Source organism: Rhinatrema bivittatum, chromosome 11 (assembly GCF_901001135.1).
Source record: "Rhinatrema bivittatum chromosome 11, aRhiBiv1.1, whole genome shotgun sequence".
Taxonomy (NCBI): domain Eukaryota; kingdom Metazoa; phylum Chordata; class Amphibia; order Gymnophiona; family Rhinatrematidae; genus Rhinatrema; species Rhinatrema bivittatum.
In genome coordinates this window covers 43,875,135-43,899,011 of record NC_042625.1, presented here as the reverse complement: position 1 = coordinate 43,899,011, position 23,877 = coordinate 43,875,135, and the positions used below count along the sequence as shown (strand labels likewise).

General features: G+C 48.3%; 1 protein-coding gene across 7 annotated transcripts in view; it reads right to left on the bottom strand.

Annotated features, from left to right (window-relative positions):
- LOC115100599 (E1A-binding protein p400-like) overlaps positions 1-23,877 on the bottom strand; it is a 274,887-nt gene that overhangs the window by 129,605 nt on the left and 121,405 nt on the right. For all 7 annotated transcript variants that reach the window (XM_029619158.1, XM_029619157.1, XM_029619159.1 and 4 more), the window contains 5 exons: positions 17,551-17,725; positions 11,708-11,844; positions 10,956-11,142; positions 10,198-10,364; positions 1,360-1,514 (listed from right to left, as the gene is read on the bottom strand). In XM_029619158.1, coding sequence (XP_029475018.1) covers positions 1,360-1,514; positions 10,198-10,364; positions 10,956-11,142; positions 11,708-11,844; positions 17,551-17,725 — 821 coding nt within the window. The remainder of the gene's footprint in view (positions 1-1,359; positions 1,515-10,197; positions 10,365-10,955; positions 11,143-11,707; positions 11,845-17,550; positions 17,726-23,877) is intronic.

Below are 23,877 nucleotides of genomic sequence, written 5' to 3'. Positions count from 1 at the left end.
CAAGCTACAAGCATGGCGCGTGTCGGTCGCCCTTGAAAACGCGGTCGGAGCGGTGTGCGGGTACCCCAAAGAGAAATCAAGGGGTCTGCCAGCGAAATGCGAGCGGCAATGTTAACCTGCAGTCCTGAATGAATGGGAGCACGAAAGGAAATCGCACCTGTGGTCCCATACAAACCAGCCGCGACCTCCCTCGCCACACCTGGGCCCCCCGGACCGAGAGAGAAGGAAGAGAAGCACTCCCTAGCCTTCCCTTCCAGAGGTGCCGACAGTTCCCGCTGCTTCTGAGGCCCTCACCGCCGACTGTTCCCTGAAGCCTGAAACACCTTTTCTTTTTTTATAAAACAAAGCTTAATTAAAAAGAACAGGGTACTTCCCTGATAGGCTGGTGCAGGACTCAGGAAAGGGCATCAGTGGTCCCCTGGCTATCAGGACCTCCAGCCGGTCGAGGGCGAGCACCAGCCAGGGGTTTCCAAACCCCCGGTCGCCCTGCTCCACCTGATGGATGGTCCACAAAGGAGCCTAATACCTCAGGGAGCTTTCGTAAGTTCAGGAAAAAAAAAAACAATCTCTCTCAAGTTAAATTTGATCAACTGCAGGTTAGCACCTCTACCATCTGCTGGAGACAGAGAAATACTGAGGGACTGCAGGTAGCACTCTCGTTTATGTAGCAGTGCCTCAAGATTTTGTTCTCTGCCTCCATCTGCTGGTAGGGATGTATAACCAGCTTGTCTGGACTGCTCTGGGTATGTATAGGAACTTTCCTTTAGAAAGAAGGTCAAAGCATGGCTTTTTCCACTTTCATGGGGGTCCTGGCTTAGTTACCTTTGTGGCAGGATAGTCTGAGGTAGGTAGGAAGGTGGTTTCTTAGTTAGGTAATATAAGGTGGGTGTTTTGTTCTTATGCTTGATTTTATTAGCATTTTAATGTAGTATTATGATTTTATACGTATTGTATATTATAATTGTATACCTCTCTGGCCAGCTCTGGTATCTGTTGAGTGATATAAAAGAATCAATCAATAAATAAAGAAAATATGAACATCCAGATGGGTAGACTCAGGAACATCAGAAAATATTTCTTCATGGAAAAGGTGGCGAACTGAAAGAACTGTCTCTTGATGGACGCAGTGGAGACAAAAATAGTAAAGGAAATGAAGAAAGGCCTGGGTAAGTACTGAAAATCCTTAGTTGTAAAGAAATTAGAGGAATGCATTGCACCAGAGGTGAAACTGGGCAGACTGGATGGGCCTAATGGTCCTTACCAGCCCTCATGTTCTAGTTTTTATGAGAAATACCTCTTGGAGGATTAGCACTGGAAGCATCCGAGTGAATCAGGATACATTAAAGGCAATCATCTCACCTTGATTTGCTGTGGCGATGGGCGATCTCCCACGGACTTGCCCCTGCTGCGTTACAGTAGCTGAAGTTGTGGTGATAGTGCGCTGCGCTGGAATGCTTGGGAACGCCATGGTCTTGCCTTCTGGCTTCTGGCCATATTGCACTGTCTGAAATAACCTGCGGATACATTTGTTTACAGGTTCTCATACCAAAAAGCACCCTGGACTGGCAGAGGCAAGTGGCAGTCTGTGCTCAAGAGAGGTCAAGTGCTTTCCTTACCCAGCAGCATCCTCCTGCTCCTTTAGGAGTCCCTGGTCACAGAAACATAATAAAGGGCTCTATCTAGTTTTCTCAGTTTTATTCCTGTTATAAGGCTATAGACCCTCAGTTGATTACTGGTTTTCTCATCACTTCTTCGCAACCAGGGATCCTCCATTCATAATTCCATACTTTCTACCATACAACCTACACACCAGAAGGCTGTTCCATGCATCCACCATCTTTTGAAGAAAGCTATTTTCTGATGTACTCCTCAGTCTACTTCCTCTGAGCCTTATATCATGACCTCATGTTTTGGACTGTGTCTAGTTCCAGAACTGAACAGCATTCTGCAGGTGAGTTCTCACCAATGGCCTGTACAAAGGCATTATCACCTCCTTTCTTCTACTGGTTATGCCTACCAACTCTCTTACTCGAGTCATAATCTTGTAGCACTGTTTTCCTACTTTAAGATCCTTGGATGTAATCACCTTAAGATCTCTCTCTTGCCTGTGGCACATAAGTATCTCAGTCCCCCATCCAGTTCTGTTTCTTTAGATGTCAGCACCCCAAATGTGTTACTCTGCACTTTTTTTGCATTGAATCTCAACTATCAAGCACTTGACCACCCCTTGAGTTTTCTCAGGTCAACAGAAACCTAATACAGCTGCCTGGAACTTTTCCCCATTTATTCTCTCATTTAGTCCATTCACTGCAGCAAAGAAAAATTGGTTCTTACCTGCTAATTTTCATGTCTGGAATACCACAGATCAGTTCACACTCCTGGGTTTTGCCCCCCTGCCAGCAGATGGAAAAAAGCTTTACTGACACTGCCACATAACCCCCTCCCCCGACGTCATAGCAATCGGAACCGGACCGTTGAAAGGCGCCAAAAGCCAGCAGGCACTCATGAAGAGGAGGGCTACCCACCAGTGCTGAACACCATGTAACATCTAACATCCAAGGTAGAAAAGAAAAAAAAATTGAAAAAACTGCCTTTGAAATTGAGAAGAGAATACTGTGGGGAAAGCCATGGTTGTGAGACCTGCCCCCTCCCCCGACGTCATAGCAATCGGAACTGGACCGTTGAAAGACGCCAAGCCAGCAGGCGCTCATGAAGGGGAGGGCTACCCACCAGTGCTGAACACCTTGTAACATCTAATAGCAGATGGAAAAAAGCTTTACTGACACTGCCACATAACCCCCTCCCCCGACGTCATAGCAATCGGAACCGGACCATTGAAAGGCACCAAGTCAGCAAGCGCCGTGCGCTGAAGGGGTGCACAAAGGGGCACGCCCCTTTGTGCACCCCTTCGTGCAGCCCTTGGTGTTAACCATTCCCTTGTTTTTTCTCCCTTGTTAACAACTTCCATGGTTATTATTGTTCAATGTATTGACAAAGGAAAAGCTTGATTTCCTGCATTTTTTTGTTGAAATGTAAACCGATGTGATATGTAAAATCGAACACCAATATATAAAAATAAATAAATGAATAAAAAGAGTGCCACCTGCAGTTTCTTAGTATGACCTGTACCCAAGCCAAGATGAGAATAACTATAACAATAACTGAGACCCTCAACACTCCTCAATGAGCAGAAGGGAGACAGAGCCTCTATGGAAAACTTGCTCCAACAACATTAAGCAGATCATAGTAACGAAACTGCCATGATGAGCGGGCTTTACTGAACGGACGGGATTCTGGACTGATCTGAGGTATTCCAGGAATGAAAATTAGCAGGTAAGAACCAATTTTCCTTTCCTGTTCATACCCCAGATAAGTCCAGAATCCTGGGATGTACCCCAGATTCCCTATACTGGGAAAATGTGATAGCTCTACTCGCAATACCCTCTCTCCAAACCCCTCAGAATCTGGATCCCAGACATCCAACCAGTAATGTCTGGAGAAAGTGTGTAATGACTTCCAAGTAGCTGCCCGATATATTTAGTGTGAAGAAACTAGCTGACACTTGGCCCATGAGGTTGCCTGTGCCTGAGTCGATTGAGCCCTTAGACCCTCCGACACTGGATGGCCTTTACAAGTACACACAAGTACACACACAAAGAAGGGATGTGTTCAAACTCTAACTCTGTCTATGGATTTGCTTTTGGTGAATTTGGTCCTCCACTTCTGTGCTGCTTTACAAATATACACCAAGCTAATTGCGACCTTCAGCCATCTTGTAATACCGTAGTAGCCTTGGATGCCCTGCACCCCTTTCTTGGCCCATTCCAAAGCATAAAATTTGATCCGATTCCCAGAAACTATTAGTCACCTACAGATACCTTAACCCCGCTGCCTATCCAACACATGAAGTTCCTTTGCGTGCAGCACAGACAAATCCAAATTTGGAAAGGTGGGAAGTTCCACTGTTTGACTAAAATGAAAGGCCGAAACAACCTTCGGCAGAAATGAAGGCACCGTTTGCAAAGACACCCCATTCTCTGTACACTGAAGAAAGGACTCTCTACAAGACAACACCTGAAATTCTTCTGGCCACCAAAAAAAACCCACTTTCAGGTTTTAAATCTTTTAGGTCATCGTCCTCTGCAATAACTTGAATGAATCCTCACACAACACCCTCATCAACAAATTAAGATTCCATGAGGGACACCTTCTGCATTGGTGGCCGCAAGTGTTCTGCCCCTCAAAGAAAACAAATCACAGCTAGATGTGAGGCCAGGGACACTCCCTGCACCTTACCCCAAAGACAGCCTAAAGCCACCATCTGTACTCGAAGGAAATTGTAGGCTAGACCCCTCACTAGATATTTTTGTAAAAAGGTCAAAGTATGGGAAATTGAAGCCTGAGTAGGTTACACGCTCTGTTCAACACATCAAGTCTCAAAAATCCTCCACACCCTAAATTAAGCCAAGGATGTGGATGGTCATTCGGCCTGCAGTAAGACGGCAATGGCATCTTCGGAATACACCTTCTAAAGAAAAATTGATTCTTACCTGCTAATTTCATTCCTGTAGTACCATGGATCAGTCCAGACTCTTGGGTGTTGCCTCCCTTCCAGCAGATGGAGATAGAGAAAGTTTTACTGACACTGTCACTTAACCTGGTGTGCCACATGCAGCCTGTCAGTACTGACCTATACCAAGCCAAGATGGAAATGTATCCAAAAACACAACGAAACTTATCAAACATCTCCTGCTGAACGAGCAGGAGGAAATGGAACCACTTAATCTGAACAACCCTTATAACCCTGTAAGTCAGAATGTACAACCATCCCCTGAGCCAGAAAAAACTCAATTGAAAATCCTTATATACAAAAAACCACAGATTGTGCGGACTCTCCAACCCCAGGCGGGACTCTGGACTGATCTGTGGTACTACAGGAACGAAAATTAGCAGGTAACAATCAATTTTCCTTTCCCTATACGTACCCAGATCAGTCCAAACTCCTGGAATGTACCAAAGCTTCCCTAAACCAGGTGGGACTGCGAGAGTCCTGCTCGAAGCACGCTTTCACCAAAGTTCTTAGACTCTGGTGCCTGGATGTCCACACGATAATGCCTGGAGAAAGTGTGCAATGACTTCCAAGTACCCACCCAACAAATCTCTTGTGGTGACACTAGCTGACATTGAGCCCAGGATGCCACTTGCAACGGAGTCGAGTGAGCTCTCAGACCCTGAGGCACCGACCATCCCATACAAAAGTATGCCAAAACTATGGCCTTCTTCAACCACCGTGCTATGGTCGCGACCATAGCACGGGGGAATGGAACAACTCCCCTATGAGGAAAGACTAAAGAGGTTAGGAATTTTCAGCTTGGAGAAGAGACGACTGAGGGGGGATATGATAGAGGTGTTTAAAATCATGAGAGGTTTAAAATCATGAGAGGTGGTAATGATCAATGTGTGGAGACAGACGAAGAAATGGCAGAAATATTAAACGAATACTTCAAGCTCTGTGTTCACTAAAGAAGACCCTGGAGAAGGACCATCTCTACACAACAAGAAACTGGAGGGAAGTGGAATAGATGAAAATCCTTTTACAGTAGAAAATGTGTGGGAAGAGCTAAAGAACCTGAAAGTGGACAAAGCCATGGGGCCTGATGGGATTCATCCAAGGATATTGAGGGAGCTCAGAGATGTTCTGGCGGGTCCGCTGTGTGACCTGTTCAATAGATCCCTAGAAACGGGAGTGGTGCCGAGAGACTGGAGAAGAGCGGTGGTGGTCCCGCTTCACAAGAGTGGGAACAGGGAGGAGGCTGGCAACTACAGGCCGGTTAGCCTCACTTCGGTGGTGGGAAAAGTAATGGAGTCTCTGCTGAAAGAGAGAATAGTGAACTATCTACAGTCCGGAGAATTGATGGACCAGAGGCAACATGGATTCACCAGGGGAAGATCCTGTCAGACAAATCTGATTGACTTTTTTGACTGGGTAACCAAGGAATTGGACCAAGGAAGAGCGCTCGATGTCATATACTTGGATTTCAGCAAAGCTTTTGATACGGTTCCGCACAGGAGACTGGTGAATAAAACGAGAAGCTTGGGAGTGAGTGACAAGGTGGTGACCTGGATTGCAAATTGGTTGACGGACAGAAGACAATGTGTGACGGTAAACGGAACCTTCTCTGAAGAGAGAGCGGTTTTAAGTGGTGTACCGCAAGGATCGGTGTTGGGACCGGTCCTGTTCAATATCTTTGTGAGCGACATTGCGGACGGGATAGAAGGTAAGGTTTGTCTTTTTGCGGATGACACTAAGATCTGCAACAGAGTGGACACGCCGGAAGGAGTGGAGAGAATGAGACAGGATCTAAGGAAACTGGAAGAGTGGTCGAAGATATGGCAGCTGAGATTCAATGCCAAGAAGTGCAAAGTCATGCATATGGGGAGCGGAAATCCAAATGAACTGTATTCGATGGGGGGGGAAAGGCTGACGTGCATGGAGCAGGAGAGGGACCTTGGGGTGATAGTGTCTAATGATATGAAGTCTGCGAAACAATGCGACAAGGCGATAGCAAAAGCCAGAAGAATGCTGGGCTGCATAGAGAGAGGAATATCGAGTAAGAAAAGGGAAGTGATTATTCCCTTGTACAGGTCCTTGGTGAGGCCTCACCTGGAGTACTGTGTTCAGTTCTGGAGACCGTATCTACAAAAAGACAAAGACAAGATGGAAGCGGTACAGAGAAGGGCGACCAGGAAGGTGGAGGATCTTCATCGCATGACGTATGAGGAGAGATTGAAGAATCTAAATATGTACACCCTGGAGGAAAGGAGGAGCAGAGGTGATATGATACAGACTTTCAGATACTTGAAAGGTTTTAATGATCCAAAGGCAACGACAAACCTTTACCATAAGAAAAAAATCAGCAGAACCAGGGGTCACGATTTGAAGCTCCAGGGAGGAAGATTCAGAACCAATGTCAGGAAGTATTTCTTCACGGAGAGGGTGGTGGATGCCTGGAATGCCCTTCCGGAGGAAGTGGTGAAGACCAGAACTGTGAAGGACTTCAAAGGGGCGTGGGATAAACACTGTGGATCCATAAAGTCAAGAGGCCGCCAATGAAGAGTGGGTGACTCGCCAGAATGATGGCTACTGCCTGGAGACAATACCCTTATTCAATAAACATACACATGGTTACTGTGACTCCAACATCACTCTAAGCTTCAACAGCAAGAGGAAATGTGGAAAAAAGGATTTGCACTCACAAAGACGGGAGTAGCTGGCTTGTTACGGCGGTTACTACCCCAAACCAAATATCCAAATTACTACCTCCACCTTCCTCTATTCCTGATGCCTTTCAACTAGCTTGATCACTCCATTCTTATACTTCACTTCAATGCATATCCAGCATAGTTCTCTGCTTCAACAGCAGGGGAAAAGAAAAACTGTTACTTCACACATCCAGCAGAGCTCTCTGCTTAAACGGCAGGGGAGAAGAAAAAAGGATTCACACTCACAAAGCGGGGAGTAGCTGGCTTGTTACGGCGGTTACTACCCCAAACCAAATGTGCCTGATACTTCACTTTCAATGCATATCCAGCATAGCTCTCTGCTTCAACGGCAGGGGAGAAGAAAAAAACTGATACCTCACGCATATCCAGCATAGCTCCCTGCTTCAACGGCAGGGGAGAAGATAAACAACCAATAAGGGCTGTATAACATAATCTGGGTAAAAACAAATAAGCATGGGTGTAGCTTGCTTATTGCGGCGGTTACTACCCCTACTACCTCTAACTACTCAAGCTAGATATTTCACTTGGATGCAGCTCCATCACCGCTCTCTACATTAATGGTGGGGGTGGAAGGGAATTAGAACCAAGAGCTAAGAGAAACAGATAAGTATGAGAGAAGAAATGAGGGAAGCTTGCTGGGCAGACTGGATGGGCCATTTGGTCTTCTTCTGCCGTCATTTCTATGTTTCTATGTCTAGAACAGGTAGATGTGAATCGGTTATTTACTCTTTCGGATAGTAGAAAGACTAGGGGACACTCCATGAAGTTAGCATGGGGCACATTTAAAACTAATCGGAGAAAGTTCTTTTTTACTCAACGCACAATTAAACTCTGGAATTTGTTGCCAGAGAATGTGGTTCGTGCAGTTAGTATAGCTGTGTTTAAAAAAGGATTGGATAAGTTCTTGGAGGAGAAGTCCATTACCTGCTATTAAGTTCACTTAGAGAATAGCCACTGCCATTAGCAATGGTTACATGGAATAGACTTAGTTTTTGGGTACTTGCCAGGTTCTTATGGCCTGGATTGGCCACTGTTGGAAACAGGATGCTGGGCTTGATGGACCCTTGGTCTGACCCAGTTTGGCATTTTCTTATGTTCTTATGTTCTTACTGTCTTTCTGCAGGATTTGCAGCTGACCCTTTGTATGAGGGCACTTCTTTCCTGCTGCTTTTCTAACCAGATAGGCTCTGTGGAGAAGTAACACAAAATCCGAGGAGAAGGCCTGAGAATCCTCCCAAACCTTCTGCATTAAGGCCTCTTCATCTTCCAAGGCTTCCTGCTTCTCCCAGTGATGGATTTAGGATTTTGCCACCCCTAGGCACTGCTGGTGCTGTTGCCCCCTTCTCCCCCCTTTCCAAACAAGAGATAACAGAGCAGAACATCTAAGGCACAGCCTTCTTTGTTCTGCTCTATGTGCTCCAGATTCACCACTTCCCCTTATGTCTCTAAATGACAGAAGAGAGGGGCTGGATTAGGTGTAGAGTGACTTTTCTTTGCTCCCTGCTATGTGCTCTTGCCTCACATCCCTCCTCCAGTTTCCTGCAGAGTGCAGGATGGGAGGGGCTGAAATAGGGAGTAGAGCAATTTTTCTTTGCTTTGTCCCTTCCAGTCACACTCCTTTCTTCCTGTTCTCTGTACTGGGAGATAAGGGGTTGGAGCAGGATCAGAAGGCAGTTCTTTGCTGAGTAAGAGCACAGAACAGGGTGCAGCAAATCTTCAGCTGACCTGCTGCCCCCCTAGAGTTTTGCCACCCTAGGCACAGGCCTAGTGTGCCTATTGGCAAATCCAGGTCTGGCCTCTCTTCAGGACTCTGTATGACAGGCGATAAGGGAGAAGAGGAATCCACTGCCTCCCTGGGTGCCGCTGTGACTACACTCAAGATGGCTGCCATTCCCACGCTCACAGGAAAAGCATCTGCAGTGGCTCCCAATAACCTTTTTGGCCTTTTACGTGCTAAAACGGAGCCTGCACTGGCCAAGCTGCCTTCTCCCTCGGAGACACAGCACATGCACAAAATTTGCACAGATGAGACCAGCACACATATCCCTGCACGAGCGACAGGCCTTGGTGAAATCCTTAGCTGGAGCCATGTGCATCCCACATGCGCTGCCTCCTTGTAGCTCACTGTGGCGGTCTTGTCAATGCAAGACCCCCCCAGCTACCATCGGCTCTCATTTGTGTCTGGTATGATCATCGATCACTCACAGAGCCAGGCGAAGTCGAGAAACCCTCTCCAAGCCGCCATGCAAAACGATCAGATCGTTTCTTTTCTTTTTTTTATGATAAAGATAAAAGTATTTTCCTGAAAGCTGCAGATTGACTACTGGTTCCAGAGGGGACTCTGGGGATTGAGGGAACTGGACCACCAGCTTATCGTCCAGGGACAAGTCAGTACCAAGGGTCATTAACCCCCTGCTCGTCCACCTCAACCAGGGAGGATGGCTCCTACCAGGGACCTAACAACCCCAGGAGAAAGTTCCTGAAAAAAATCCATCTTCCTCTTTTTTTTTTTTTTTTTAACTCCAGAATGCAGGTTCTAAACCTCTATCATCTGCTGGAGACAGAAATATACTGAGGGACTGCTGGTAGCCCACTAGGTTAAGTAGCAGTTTTAGTAAAGCTTTTCTTCTCTGTCTCCACCTGCTAGCAGGGAGGCAAAAAACCCAGGAGTCTGGACTGATCTGGGGTATGAACAGGAATAATCCTCAGACTGAAAGGCCTGGACGGTGCTTTCCTATCTCTTCCCAGCATAAGAACCAGCCAGTAGGTGTCACTCTTGAGTAATAACTGCACCGTGAACACTGCCTTTCTAGCAATCCAAGACCGTGCAGGTCCATGAGGTAGGACCTGGGTCCAGGAATCGGACAATCCCTCAGTAGTTTATTACAGTAACTGCACAGTACACACACACACCTGTTTGGTTTGATCTTGACTGGGGTAGGTCTGGGTGGAGGGTCTGGGGAGCTGGAGATTTCATCAATGAGCTTCTTGGTCACTTTCAGCTTGGGTAGTACCTGTGCCTCGTAGCGACTCATTGTATTCTCCAGTCCAATCAGATCAAACATGGACATGTCGCTGCTCTAGGTAGCATAAGAAAGAAAAAACGGAAGTGTTAACTGGTTTTCACTCAAAATAAATTCAAGATCAACACATGAGATATGGTATACAGAAATTTTAAGCAAAAATAATAAATGTTTAATTCTGTTAATGTGTTATTAATTATAATCTCAAAAAATAATATTGAAATCTTGCTCCCTAAGACTATGTAAAAGTGGAATATGTTTGCTGCTGATGCTGCCTCCCATATCAGACTGCCACTGTGTCTCATTCAATGCTGCCACCACCACCACCATGACCAACACAAGACTGGTGCCTCTGCCACATCCCATGCAAGACTGCGGTGATGTATTCCATGCTAGATTGCTGCAACTGCCACATCACAAACTGCACTGCCTGTCAATGCTGCTCCCCATGCAGGACTGCTGATGGCGCATCCTATACAAAACTGCTGCTGCTTAAGAGCAATGCCAGACTGCTGTCAATGCTGTCGCATCCCACAGTGGACAGCCACTGCTGTGTCCCATGCTGGACTGCCACCACCTGTCAAGTCCCATGCAAGACTGCCGCCAACATATTTGCTGCCCGTGTGAACTCCCCAATAATATTCTCACCTTCCATGGATCACATTCCAGCGCCGTCAGTACCAGGGAAGCAGTATTATACTGCAGGGCTTTGGCGACATAGGGCGAGCGGGACGGACGGGGGTCCTCTAGATCTGGATGGTTGCAGATCCTCTGCAGCTGCATCAGGATATGCAGCACGCTGACAAAGTGACCACTCTTAAGGGCTTCCTGGGTTCTGCTCAGTCAGCAACAAATAATGAAATAATAAACAGAAATAATATTTATTTATTTATTTATTTATTTATTTATTTAAAGGGTCTTTTATACCGATATTAGTCGAAGCATCATATCGGTTCACAAAGAACTGTAGGAATTATGCTGAAATTCAGAGCACTCGAAAATGGAATGGAAAACTGCTCTATGTAAAGCCTATGTAATGTATACCACATCATTTGTTATCTCTGACAACTATCAAACTCAGGTTAAAATCACATTCAGCAACACAGCTGGCCCGTCCTCTGATCTCTAAAGATTGCAATTGGCTCTTCTAAGATAAGGATGGCTGTGACATGATCCACATTTTGCCTATAAAAGACTATGAAAGTCAGTGCGTTTGCACTTTCTTTCATCTCTACAGGCTAGTTAGTACTAAAGACAGAAAGTAACATGCCTAGTTATATCTACCGGAAAAGCACCAATGGATAAAGATGGCAAAAATAATTAATCAGCATTTCACGGGACTCATTCCACCTTAACCTCTACAGAAAAGGCCAGCACCTCATCGGAGCATAATGTCTTACCTTGGCTGTAAGATAACATCTTCATACAAGGCCTTTTGCCGATTAGAGAGACGACATTTTAACACGTGCTCGTATTTCTTGCTTAACTGCTTTTCAACATCTCTCTTTGATCTTCTCAAAATAAAAGGTTGGATCATCTGAAAAGAAATAAGATTAAATAAAAAATGAATTAAAATTGTGTGTACTGATAAAGGAAAATTGGTTATCTGCTAGTACCACAGATCAGTCCAGAGTCCTGGGTTTTGCCTTCCTTCCAGCAGATGGAGACAGAGAAATTTTTTACAGCCACCAGCATATAACCTGGTGTAGCACCTGCAGCCCCTCAGTATTACTATGTACCTAAGCAGATACCGAAAATACACTTCAAATCAAATTATGAATACAATATTCCTCGAAAGAGCAGCGGAAAGAAGAATCAAACTGTCAACAATGATACAAATTTTAAGGCAAGAAAAAAACCTGTGCCATTCTTCAGATAATAAAAAGACTAGACAGACAGAATGAGCGGACTCTTCTACTCACCCTACGCCAATGGGCGGGTCTCTCGACTGATCTGTGGTACTACAGGAACAAAAATTGGCAGGTAAGAACCAATTTTCCTTTCCCTATATGTACCCAGATCAGTCCAGACTCCTGGGATGTACCAAAGCTTCCCTAAACTAGGTGGGACAGTGAGAGTCCCACTTGAAGGACGCCCTCTCCGAAACCAGCAACTTCCGGAGCTTGGACATAGTGTTTGGCAAAGGTATGCAAAGACTTCCAAGTCGCTGCACGGCAAATCCCTTGTGGAGACACTAGCTGACACTCTGCCCAGGAGGCCGCCTGGGATCACATCGAATGAGCCCTTAACCCCTCCGGGAAGGACAACCGCAACAAATGAAGCAGAACCAATAGCCTCCTTCAACCAACAAGCAATTGTAGCCTTCAAAGCTTTCTGACCCTTTTTTCCACCACTCCACAGTACAAAGAGGTGATCTGACACCCTAAAACTGTTGGTCACCTCCAAGTACTGCAACAAGGCCCGCCTGACATCGAAACGCCTTAACTCTGAAGCATGAGCCATACCCGACTCTAGATTCTGAAAAGCCGGAAGCTCCACCGACTGACTCAAGTGGAACGCTGACACCACCTTAGTCAGAAAAGATGGAACCATCCTCATCGAGACCCCCAAGTCCAAGATCCGTAAAGAAAGGCTCCCTGCAGGACAAAGCCTGAATCTCCGAAACCCTTCTGGCCAAACAAATAGCCACCAAGAAAACCACCTTCAGAGTGAGATCTTTAATGGTAGCCTTTCTAAGGGGCTCAAACAGCACCGCACATAAGCCCTTAAGGGCCAAATTCAGGCTCCAAGACAGACAGACAGACAGACAGCCCAAGAAGGAGGGCACAAATGATTTGCTCCCCTAAGAAAGCGCACCACATCAGGATGCGCCGCCAGTGGCCTACCATGGACTTTGCCCTGAAAACCAGCCAGGGCGGAGACCTGAACTTTCAAAGAGTTGAACGATAAGCCCTTAACCAGTCCATCCTGCAAGAAGGCCAGAATCTGGGACAACGAGGCTCGCCAAGGGTCAGTTTCTTTATGAGTGCACCAAGACTCGAAAATCCTCCACATCCTAGCATAAGCCAAAGAGGTGGAGGACTTATGAGCTTGCAAAAAAGTGGTGATAACATCCTCCGGATATCCCTTTTTCCTTAAACGCTGCCACTCAAAAGCCAAGCCACTAGACAAAAGCGATCCGCCTGTTCAAAAAACATGGGACCTTGATGAAGCAGGTTTGGAAGATGTCCCAGCCTCAACGGACCATCCACTGCTAGATTGACCCGGTCCACAAACTAAGGCCATCAAAGCTACTCTGGAGCCACCAGAATTACTCTTCCTGGGTGGACCTCTATTCTCCTGAGAATCTTGCCCACCAGAGGCCTTGGCGGAAACACATATATGAGAACGTTGCTTGACCGAGGAAGAACCAGGGCATCGACCCCCTTCTGCTCCTCGCTCTCTCCTGCAACTGAAGAAGCGAGGAGCTTTGGCATGCCACTGAGTCGCCATTAGATCTATATGAGGAAACCCCCCCCCCCCAATCTACAGGTAATGAGACATCGCTTTGTCTGATAGCTCCCATTCTGCGGTATCTAACTGCTGACGGCTGAGAAAATCGGCTTGTACATTGTCGGACTCTGCAATGTGAGAAGCTACTATCTGAGCTAGATGCTGCTCCGCCCAAGACATCAGCATTTCCACTTCCCAAGCCACTGCTCGACTCTTGGTCCCCCCCCCTTGGCGGTTGATATAGGCCACCAGTGTCACATTGTCGGACAGGATCCTGACTGAGCGACCGCACAAAAGAGGTAAAAACTCCTGATGGATCAAAACTCTCTCCGACGACCATCTCCCTTGGATGGACTGGTACTGGCACACTGCTCCCCGGCTGGAAAGACTGGCATCCGTCGTCATGACCATCCACAATGGAACCTCCAAGTCCACTCCACGGCCCAGATGACTGCATGAAAGCCACCAAGAAAGATTGGACCATTCTAGGTTGGTAAGTGGCAGCTTGATACTGGGTTCCAGTGGGACAGCAACATCTGCTAACGTGGTCTCATATGAGCGAACGCCCAGGGCACTAGTTCCAAGGTAGATGCCATGGAGCCAAGGACCTGGGACTGTAAGAGATACCGAACATGAGACTGCAACTTGAGTATGCTCTCTTTTGGGAGAAAAACCTTCCCCACTTTGGTATTGAAATATGCATCCAGAAAATTCAAAACTTGTGAGGGTAGAAGATGGCTCTTGGATAGGTTCACTACACATCCCAATGCTTGCAAGTGGCGTATCACTACCTCCACCGCTTGCCTGCATAAGGTCCTGCGACTTTGCTCAAATCAGCCAGTTGTCCAGATATGGGTGCACCAGAACACCCTCCCTCCTGAGGGCTGCCGCCACCACTATCATCACCTTGGTGAAAGTCTGTGGAGCTGTCACTAAACCGAAAGGGAGAGCACAAAATTGAAAATGCTCCCTAGGATCATGAACCTGAGAAACCTTTGATGGTCCGGACGGATTCCGATGTGCAGGTAGGCCTTCATCAGATCTAAGGATGCCAGGAACTCCCCTGTCCAAACGACCCTGATGACAGACCGCAAAGTTTCCATTCCAAACCATGGCACTTTGAGAGTTAGATTCACCTTCTTTAATTCCAAAATTGGAAGAAAAGTGCCCTCTTTTTTGAGGACCACAAAATAGATGGAATAACGTCCCTTCCTGTTCCTCCACTCAAGCGGAAGAACAGGAACTATAGCCTCTAACATAAGCAGACACTCGAGAGCTTGCCGCATGACCAACTCTTTGTGTGCCGAGCCACAGGGGACCCCATAAAGAGACTTCTGAGCGGCCAAATAAATTCTTAAGCGTAACCTTTTCCTATCACACTTAGGACTCACCAGTCCGACGTTATCTTGGCCCACTCCTCGTGAAAATACGTGAGACAACCTCCTATCCTCGGGATGGAGGAGTGGGCCAGTTTTGCTTCATTGTATAGATTTGTTGCCGCCAGAACCCTGGCTAGAGACCTCCCTGCCTGCTCTACGGGTCCCAAAGGACTGGATCCAGGACTGCGACCTCCCCAAGCCTGTCTCTGACCCATAGCCAGAGCTCTGCTCTGCCGAAAATGCCTTTGGCCACGAAAACAAGAATGCGCTGGAAGAGACCTCTTGGACCCACTGGGCTTGTCTTCCTGCAATCCGTGGACCTTATTTTCACCCAAAAGCTTTATCAGCTGCTCCACCGAAGAGGAGCTTGCCCTTAAAAGGCAGTGCCCCAAGTTGAGCCTTAGAGGAGACATCAGCCGACGAATTTCTCAACCACAGGAGTCTCCTAGCTGAGACAGCAGACACTATTGTCCTTGACGAGGTACGAATAAGGTCATATAGAGTATCCGAACCATAAGTGACTATGGCCTCGAGATGCTTTGCACGCCGAGCCTCTGAGGGTGACAAACTTCTGTTCTCCTGAAGCTGTTGCACCCATCACAAAGATGCCCGAAGCATAAAACTACCTCAGACAGCTGCCCGGATGCCCAGAGCCAAGACCTCAAAAATCCTTAGGTGCACATCCAGCTTTTTGTCCTATAAATCCTTCAGAGCCGCAGCCCCCGCCACGGGGATGGTCGTTTTCTTGGTAATTGCAGAGACAGAGGCATCCACCTTCAGGACCCGCAGGTGCTCAAGTGTTCCCTCAGGAAATGGATACAGCTTGTCCATAGCCCAGCTCACCTTAGCCAGTCTCCGGAGTATCCCACTCCCTGATCATCAACTGTCTCACAGACTTGTGAAATGGAAAGGTCTTAGCTGGGCCCCATAAGCCCACCATGTCTGGGTCCATATTCTCGTGGTCTGACTCCTCTTGAGGAACCGGTATACCCAACTCCGCCAGGACAGCCAGTTTCGGGGAACTTAGCTCGTCCCTCTGAAAAAGGCGAAGCACCTTGAGATCGTCTCCGTCCATAGTGGGAACCTTTGCCAGCTCCTAGGCCAGATCCTGCAGACCTCGATCTGGCTCCGCATCTGGGGAGCCATCCCCTGGCGACACCCCTTTGTTCGACTTCTCCCAGGAAAGCTCCTCAGGAGCCCCCGACACATCGAGGGACCACGGACCCTCTGAATCCTGGTGGCCCCTGAGGACCTTGACAACTTGGACTTTTAAGCAGAAGAGGGCTCAACTGCACTGTGCTTGTGAGAGCGCTGCCTCGCAGCCTGGCGGGCCAGAAAAGCTTTGTGCATTAAAACAACAAATTTGGGCGAAAAAGGAGAAGGATCTGATTTCTCCCCCGATTGCCCACCGTGGGCCTCCCGGGCCACTTCAGGACTCAAATTGGGCGGTGAAAGCACTGGCAGGAGATCTCCTCCCCCTGCTGCAGGCTGGGACTTAGCAGCAAAAGTCTCCAAAATGGCCACCGTTCCCGAGCTCAGCGGGAACGGATCGTCGGCCTTGCGCCGTGCAGCCTTTGCTCCCCCAGACTGGCACTGCAGCGAGGAAGCTGCTGCAGTCCCTCCCGACGTGTCTTCCCCTGCTGAGAGGCACGGGGAGCAGCGGCCATCCCGCGAAAGGTGCAAGGAGTCGCGGCCACAAACAGAGCACCGAAGCTCCTTAGGCATATCTGAGCACCACGCAATCCACACAGCAGACAGCCACATGGGGGAAACTGAAAAAAAGTACCGGGAGCCCAAAAACAAAGAAGAAACCCCTGGGCTGCCTCCCTGCACCACCACCGCCAGGGAGAAAGCAGAAACAAGGCTAAGCAAATACCCTTTTTATTTTTTTGGAACTGAAATTTACAACAAGAAAATAGCTGGATACAGATACAATAAAGGAAAAATGATAGCTTTTTCTGAAGTCTGCTTCCCCCGAACTCTGGAAGGTGAGGGAAATGGACCATCAGCTTTCAGCCTCCGGTGTGGCAATCAGAGCAAATTTGGGTCACGAACCCATGCTCATCCGTCCCTGCAACCAGGAGGGATGGTCCCATAGACCTGCCAATTTCCAAGGAGGGAAATCCTCTTGGAAGAAACCCTTCCTTTCCTTTTGTGCTTTTTTTTTAATGAGGTTTTGGACTGCAGGTTTTGCACCTTCTCCATCTGCTGGAGACGGAGAAATACAGAGCAGGCTCTACACTAGATTATATACCGGTGGCTGTAAAACATTTCTCTGTCTCCATCTGCTGGAAGGGAGGCAAAACCCAGGAGTCTGGACTGATCTGGGGACGTACAGGGAACTATGACATTTCAATATTAAGAACACATTGTTTTACAAGAGCTAAATGCTTCTTAATAAAATGACATACTCTGTGCAGTCTTATCACCAGTTTATGGCAGTAGTCCTGGTTTTCTTCATTACTTGCTTTCACTGGAAAATCCAGATACCTCCTGGAAATCCCTGGGATGAGGAAATGAACCATGGTCCACAGCTCCATCAAGGTGTTCTGCAATGGAGTGTCCCTCAGGAGCAGCCGTCGCTGGCTGAAAATAAGATGCAAAGCATTCAGTAAGTTCGGTGTGAGTTCTTTTCACTTGTCATCCAGTTACATCCCTGTGCTAATGTTCAGGTATGGGCTGACTGAAAGGGGTAAAGCTCTTTCAATTGCCAGTGCATTCTGGAACATTTAAAGGAAAATTGGTTCTTACCTGCTAATTTTTGTTCCTGTAGTACCACGGATCAGTCCAGACTGCTGGGTTTTGCCTCCCTTCCAGCAGATAGAATAAAGAAAAACTTGAAGAGCATCCCCTCTTAATCTGGTGTGCTACCTGAGTCTCTTCAGTATTAGCATTACCAAAGCAGATTAACCAATTCTGGTCGCCGTATCTCAAAAAAGATATAGTTGCGATGGAGAAGGTACAGAGAAGGGCAACCAAAATGATAAAGTGGATGGAACAGCTCCCCTATGAGGAAAGGCTGAAGAGGTTAGGGCTGATCAGCTTGGAGAAGAGACGGCTGAGGGGGGGGGGGATATGATAGAGGTCTTTAAAATCATGAGAGGTCTTGAATGAGTAGATGTGAATCAGTTATTTACACTTTCGAATAATAGAAGGACTAGGGGGCATTCCATGAAGTTAGCAAGTAGCACATTTAAGACTAATCAGAGAAAATTCTTTTTCACTCAACGCACAATTAAGCTCTGGAATTTGTTGCCAGAGGATGTGGTTAGTGCAGTTAGTATAGCTGGGTTCAAAAAAGGTTTGGATAAGTTCTTGGAGGAGAAGTCCATTAACGGCTATTAATCAAATTTACTTAGGGAATAGCCACTGATATTAATTGCATCAGTGGTATGGGATCTTCTTAGTGTTTGGGTAATTGCCAGGTTCTTGTGGTCTGGTTTGGCATCTGTTGGAAACAGGATGCTGGGCTTGATGGACCCTTAACCAATTTAAAACAATGGTCAGATCAAACAAGGACAAGAAGAAAACCAATCAAACTACGTACATGTGAGAAGTAATCTGTATTCTTCTGCAGCACCTAGGAAATCAGACAGAAATTGCTGTGAATAGAAAACGAGAGGTCTCTCAAGAAGAAATACCGGACACCTCTCCCTCCTCCCCCCCCCCCCCCCCCAATGGGCGGGCATCTGGACGGATCCGTGGTACTATAGGAACGAAAATTAGCAGGTAAGAATCAATTTTCCTTTCCCTGTACGTACCTGGATCAGTCCAGACTGCTGGGATGTACCAAATCTTCCTTAATTAGGTTGAGACCTGGAGAGTCCCACTTGAATGACACTGCTCCCAAAACAGATGACGCCCGGTGCCTGGACGTCCAAACAATAGTGTCTGGCAAAAGTGTGCAGAGGCTTCCAAGTCGCCGCTCTGCAGATTTCTTGCGGCGATATCACCTGGTTCTCTGCCCAGGAAGCAGCTTGTGACCGGATCGAATGAGCTTTTAAATCGTCCAGAACAGGCCGTCCACGGCAAATATAAGTGGAAGCGATAGCCTCTTTCAACCAACGGGCAATGGTAGCTTTAGATGCTTTATGTCCTTTCTTAGCACCACTCCACAGAACAAAAAGATGATCTGAAACCCGAAAGACATTGACCTCGAGGTAACGCAAAAGAACTCTCCTGACATCTAGACGCTTCAATTCTCTAGCGTGAGGAGCATCCCAATCGAAAACCGGAAAGGCCGTAAGTTCCACTGACTAATTTAAGTGGAAGGGTGGGACAACCTTTGGAAGAAAGGCTGGAACTGTTCTGAGCAATACCCCGGAATCAGAAATCCGTAGAAAAGGTTCCCTACACGAGAGGGCTTGAATCTCAGAGACTCTCTAAGCGGAGCAGATAGCCACCAAAAACACCATCTTGAGAGTTAAATCCTTTAAGGTGGCCTTCTTGAGGGGCTCAAAAGGAGGTTCACATAACACCTGGAGCACCAAATTAAGACTCCACAAAGGACAAATGGAATGGACCGGAGGTGTCAAGTGCTCCACCCCTCGAAGAAAATGCACCACATCAGGGTGCGCTGCCAGAGCCGCAACCTCAATCTTGCCTCTAAGTCATCCCAAAGCTGCTACTTGCACCCAGTGGGAACTAAAGGATAACCCCTTGCTGAGGCCTTTCTGTAGAAATGCAATGCCACCAAGGACTGACGAGGAAGGACCCCTTGCTCGCTACACCAAGATTCGAAGACATTCCACACCCTGAAATAAGTTAGAGAAGTAGAGGTTTTCTGTGCCCGTAAGAGAGTGGTGATGACATCCTCAGGATAACCTTTCTTTCTCAATTGTCTCGTCTTATAAGCCAGGCCGCTAGACAAAAGTGATCCGCCTGGTCGAAAAATACAGGACCCTGACGCAGCAGGTTTGGAAGATGACTCAGGCACAGAGGACCATCCAAAGCCAGGTTGACTAGGTCTGCAAACCATGGCCTCTGAAGCCACTCTGGAACTACTAGGATTACCGTCCCTGGGTGAGCTTCTATTTGTCTCAGAATCTTGCCTACCAGAGGCCATGGAGGAAACACATAGAACAGAACGTCATGGGGCCAAGGAAGTACTAGGGCCCCATGTTCCCTTCTGCAACTGAAGAAGTGTGGTGCCTTGGCATTGTTCTGAGTCGCCATCATGTCCAAATGAGGACTGCACCACCAGCGAGAGATGAGCATCATTGCGTCCAAGGACAGCTCCCATTCTCCGGGATCCAGTCATTGACGGCTTAGAAAACCCACCTGCACATTGTCACTCCCCACTATGTGAGAGGTCGCCAACAGGGCTAGATGTCGTTATGCCCAGGCTCTCAGTTTCTCTGCTTCTAAGGCTACTGAACGACTCCTGGTTCCTCCTTGATGGTTGATGTAGGCCACTGTCGTTGCATTGTCGGACAAAACTCGCACCGCCCGATTGCGGATGAGAGGAAGAAATCTCTGCAAAGCCAAGTGCACCACTCTCGTTTCCAGGCAATTGATGCACCATTGCGCCTCCTCCTGTGACCACTGGCCCTGGGCCGACTGAGATTGGCACACTGCTCCCCAACCGGAGAGGCTGGTATCCGTGGTTACTATCACCCACTGAGGTACCTCGAGGTCCATACCTCGTTTCAAGTGGTTGAGAACAAGTCACCAACCAAGACTGGACCTGGCGGACTCAGTGAGTGGCAAGGGAACCTGGAATTCTTCTGACATAGGATCCCAGTGGGAAAGCAAGGCTCTCTGCAAAGGCCTCATATGAGCAAATGCTCACGGGATCAATTCCAGAGTGGATGCCATGGAGCCAAGAACCTGCAAACAATCCCAGACCCTGGGTACCGGCACCGACAAGAGACGTTGAACTTGCGATGTCAGCTTGGTTATCCGTTCCTCCATGAGAAAGACTTTGCCGACTCAGGTATCGAATATGCTCCCAAGAAGTCCAGGACCTGGGAAGGAAGCAGATGGCTCTTGGATTGATTGACAATCCAACCGAGGGAGCACAGGCGGTGTAAGACTTTGTGTACCGCCAGCCTGCAGAGGTCTTCCGATTTCACTCGAATGAGCCAATCGTCTAGTTATGGGTGAACCAGTATTCCCTCCCACCTGAGAACTGGCACTACCACCACCATCAACCTTGGTGAAGGTGTGAGGAGCTGTCGCCAAACCGAATGGGAGGGCACGGAAGTGAAAATGCTTCCCGAGGACCATGAATCGAAGAAATCTTTGATGATCCTTGCAGATTCTGATAGATATGCTTCCGTTAGATCCAGGGTAACCAAGAACTCGCCGCTGCGCACCACCGCAATGACTGAGTGCAGGGTTTCTATCTGAATCCATCTGAGATCCAGAATCGGACGGAAAGAGCCTTACTTCTTGGGCACCAAAAAATAGATGTGAGTATCGTCCGGTCCTGCACTCGTCTGGGGGAACAGGAATGATGGTCGTAAGGTCTTCCAGCCTGTGAAGGGTTTGACCCACGATCTGCTTCTTTACCAGTGAACCACAGGGAGAAATCAGAAATAGGTCTCGAAGAGGCTGAGCAAATTCTAAAGTGTAACCGTGTTCTATGATGTTTAGAACCCACTGGTCTGATGTTATTTTGACTCACTCCTCGTAAAAGAGTGATAGCCGGCCACTGATGACTGGAACAGAGTAAAGGGTCGACATTACCTCATTGAGAGGATTTGGATCCCAAAGACCCTTGATTGACTCTGTCGCAGTTTGGTCTGCATCCTCGAAAGGAGTGGGACTAAAATTGAGATCTCCCCAATGTTTGCCTCTATCCCGGAGGGGGCGCCTTGCTCTGACGGAAATGTCTCTGACCCCGAAAGCGAGAGTGGGGAGGGAGAAAATTCTTAGGTCCTCTAGGCTTGTCATCAGGAAGTTTATGCATCTTATTTTCCCCTAAAGACTTTATCAGTTGCTCTAAGTCCTCCCCAAACAGGAATTTGCCCTTAAAGGGGGAGCACCCCCAACTGAGACTTAGAAGAAACATTGGCAGACCAGTTGTGTAGCCACAAGAGCCTTCTGGCCAAAACCACGGATACCATAGTCCTGGATGAGGTACGGCAGAGGTCATATAAGGCATCCGCACCATACGCCACTGCCGCCTCCAAGCGCTCCGCCTGCTCCGACTCCTGAGAAGAGAGGTCCCTAGAACTGGAGTTGCTGAACCCACCTCAGGCTTGCTCGCTGCATAAGACTGCTACAGAAAGCAACCGTAACACAGAGCGCCGACACCTCGAAGATTCTTTTGAGATGGACTTCGAGCTTCCTGTCCTGGAGATCCTTAAGAGCTGCTGCTCCTGCCACTAGAAGAGTTGTCCTTTTGGTGACAGCTGACATCGAAGCGTCTACCTTAGGAACCTTCAGAAGTTCCAAGGAATCCTCAGGCAGCGGTTAGAGCTTGTCAATAGCTCGTCCCACTCGCAGGCTCAATTCTGGAGTGTCCCACTCTCGGATCATCAGTTGTTGGAGCATAGGATGAAAAGGGAACATCCTAGATGGACCACGCTACCCAGCCAGAACAGGGTCCACTGTGTCGTGACCTGGGACATCCCGAGGAAGCGAAATTCCCAGCTTGGCTAGGAAATGTGGAATCAGCGGATCAAGCTCATCCCTCTGGAATAAGCAAACCACTCTCGGGTCATCACCATCCACCAGAACGGACCTCTCTGGTTCCTCGTCCTGATCCATCCCAGTGAAGGGAGTAGGAACCGGAGGAGGGTCAAGGCCTCGGTGCCCCAGCAGGTCCGAGACACCAGGGCAGGGCCCCCTGATCCCCATGAGGCGAGGGACCTAGGATCTTTCGAATTATAACAGCCCCCTGCGGCTCTGGCCGCCTGAGGACCTTCCGGGGTGGTGGATCTTCAGACAGCCTGCGCGCCCCTGTTTCATCCTGCTGTGACATGCTCGCTAGATAAGCTTTGTGCATTAACAGCACAAAGTCCGTAGTAAAGGCAGGCTGGTCCCTCGGATCCCTCACCGGGAGAACGGAGTCGTCATTGGGGGAATCTGGAAACGAACCCTGAGGACTCCCAGGACTCAAGTCAGGAGGACAAAGTTGAGGCGGGAGATCCCCTCCCCCTGCTGCTTGAACTGCCGCGGCAGCAAATGTATCCAAAACGGCTGCCGTTCCTGCACTCAGCGGGAATGGGTCAGCCTCATTCTCCTGCCCAGCCAGCTGCTTGCCCGTACCGCGGGACTTAGCTGATGCTCTCCCCTGCTGCACCTGATGTTCCCTCCCCGCCGGGGAGGCACCGAGAACACAGGCCTGCTCAGGAGAGCCACAAAGCTGGCTCCCTGCAGGCAGTGCACCTGGAAGCACGCGGCATGGCTGGTGAGGGGAGGCTTGCACGAGAGATGCACAGCAACCCAAAAATAGCAAATGGAACCCAGGAGCCGAAGACACGGCAGCGAACCCACCGCCGCCAAGCTTGCAGAGTGACAGGGCAGCCGCGCAGCAAAGCAACAAAGAAAGGCTCGCTGTTTTTTTGTTTTTATTTTTAAGCGGCCAATCCAGCTTTACCAAAGGAATGCAGACTTCTCTGGAGCCGGGGCAAAGAAGGAGGGACCGGACCACCAGTACTCACCCCAGGCGTCTCACTGGATCAAGGGAGCAGGTAGTGTATCCAACCCTAGCTCCGGATATACCTGCAACCAGGGGGGATGGTCCCACCAGTACCTGCCTACCCCCTGGGAGGATCAGCACCACTTCT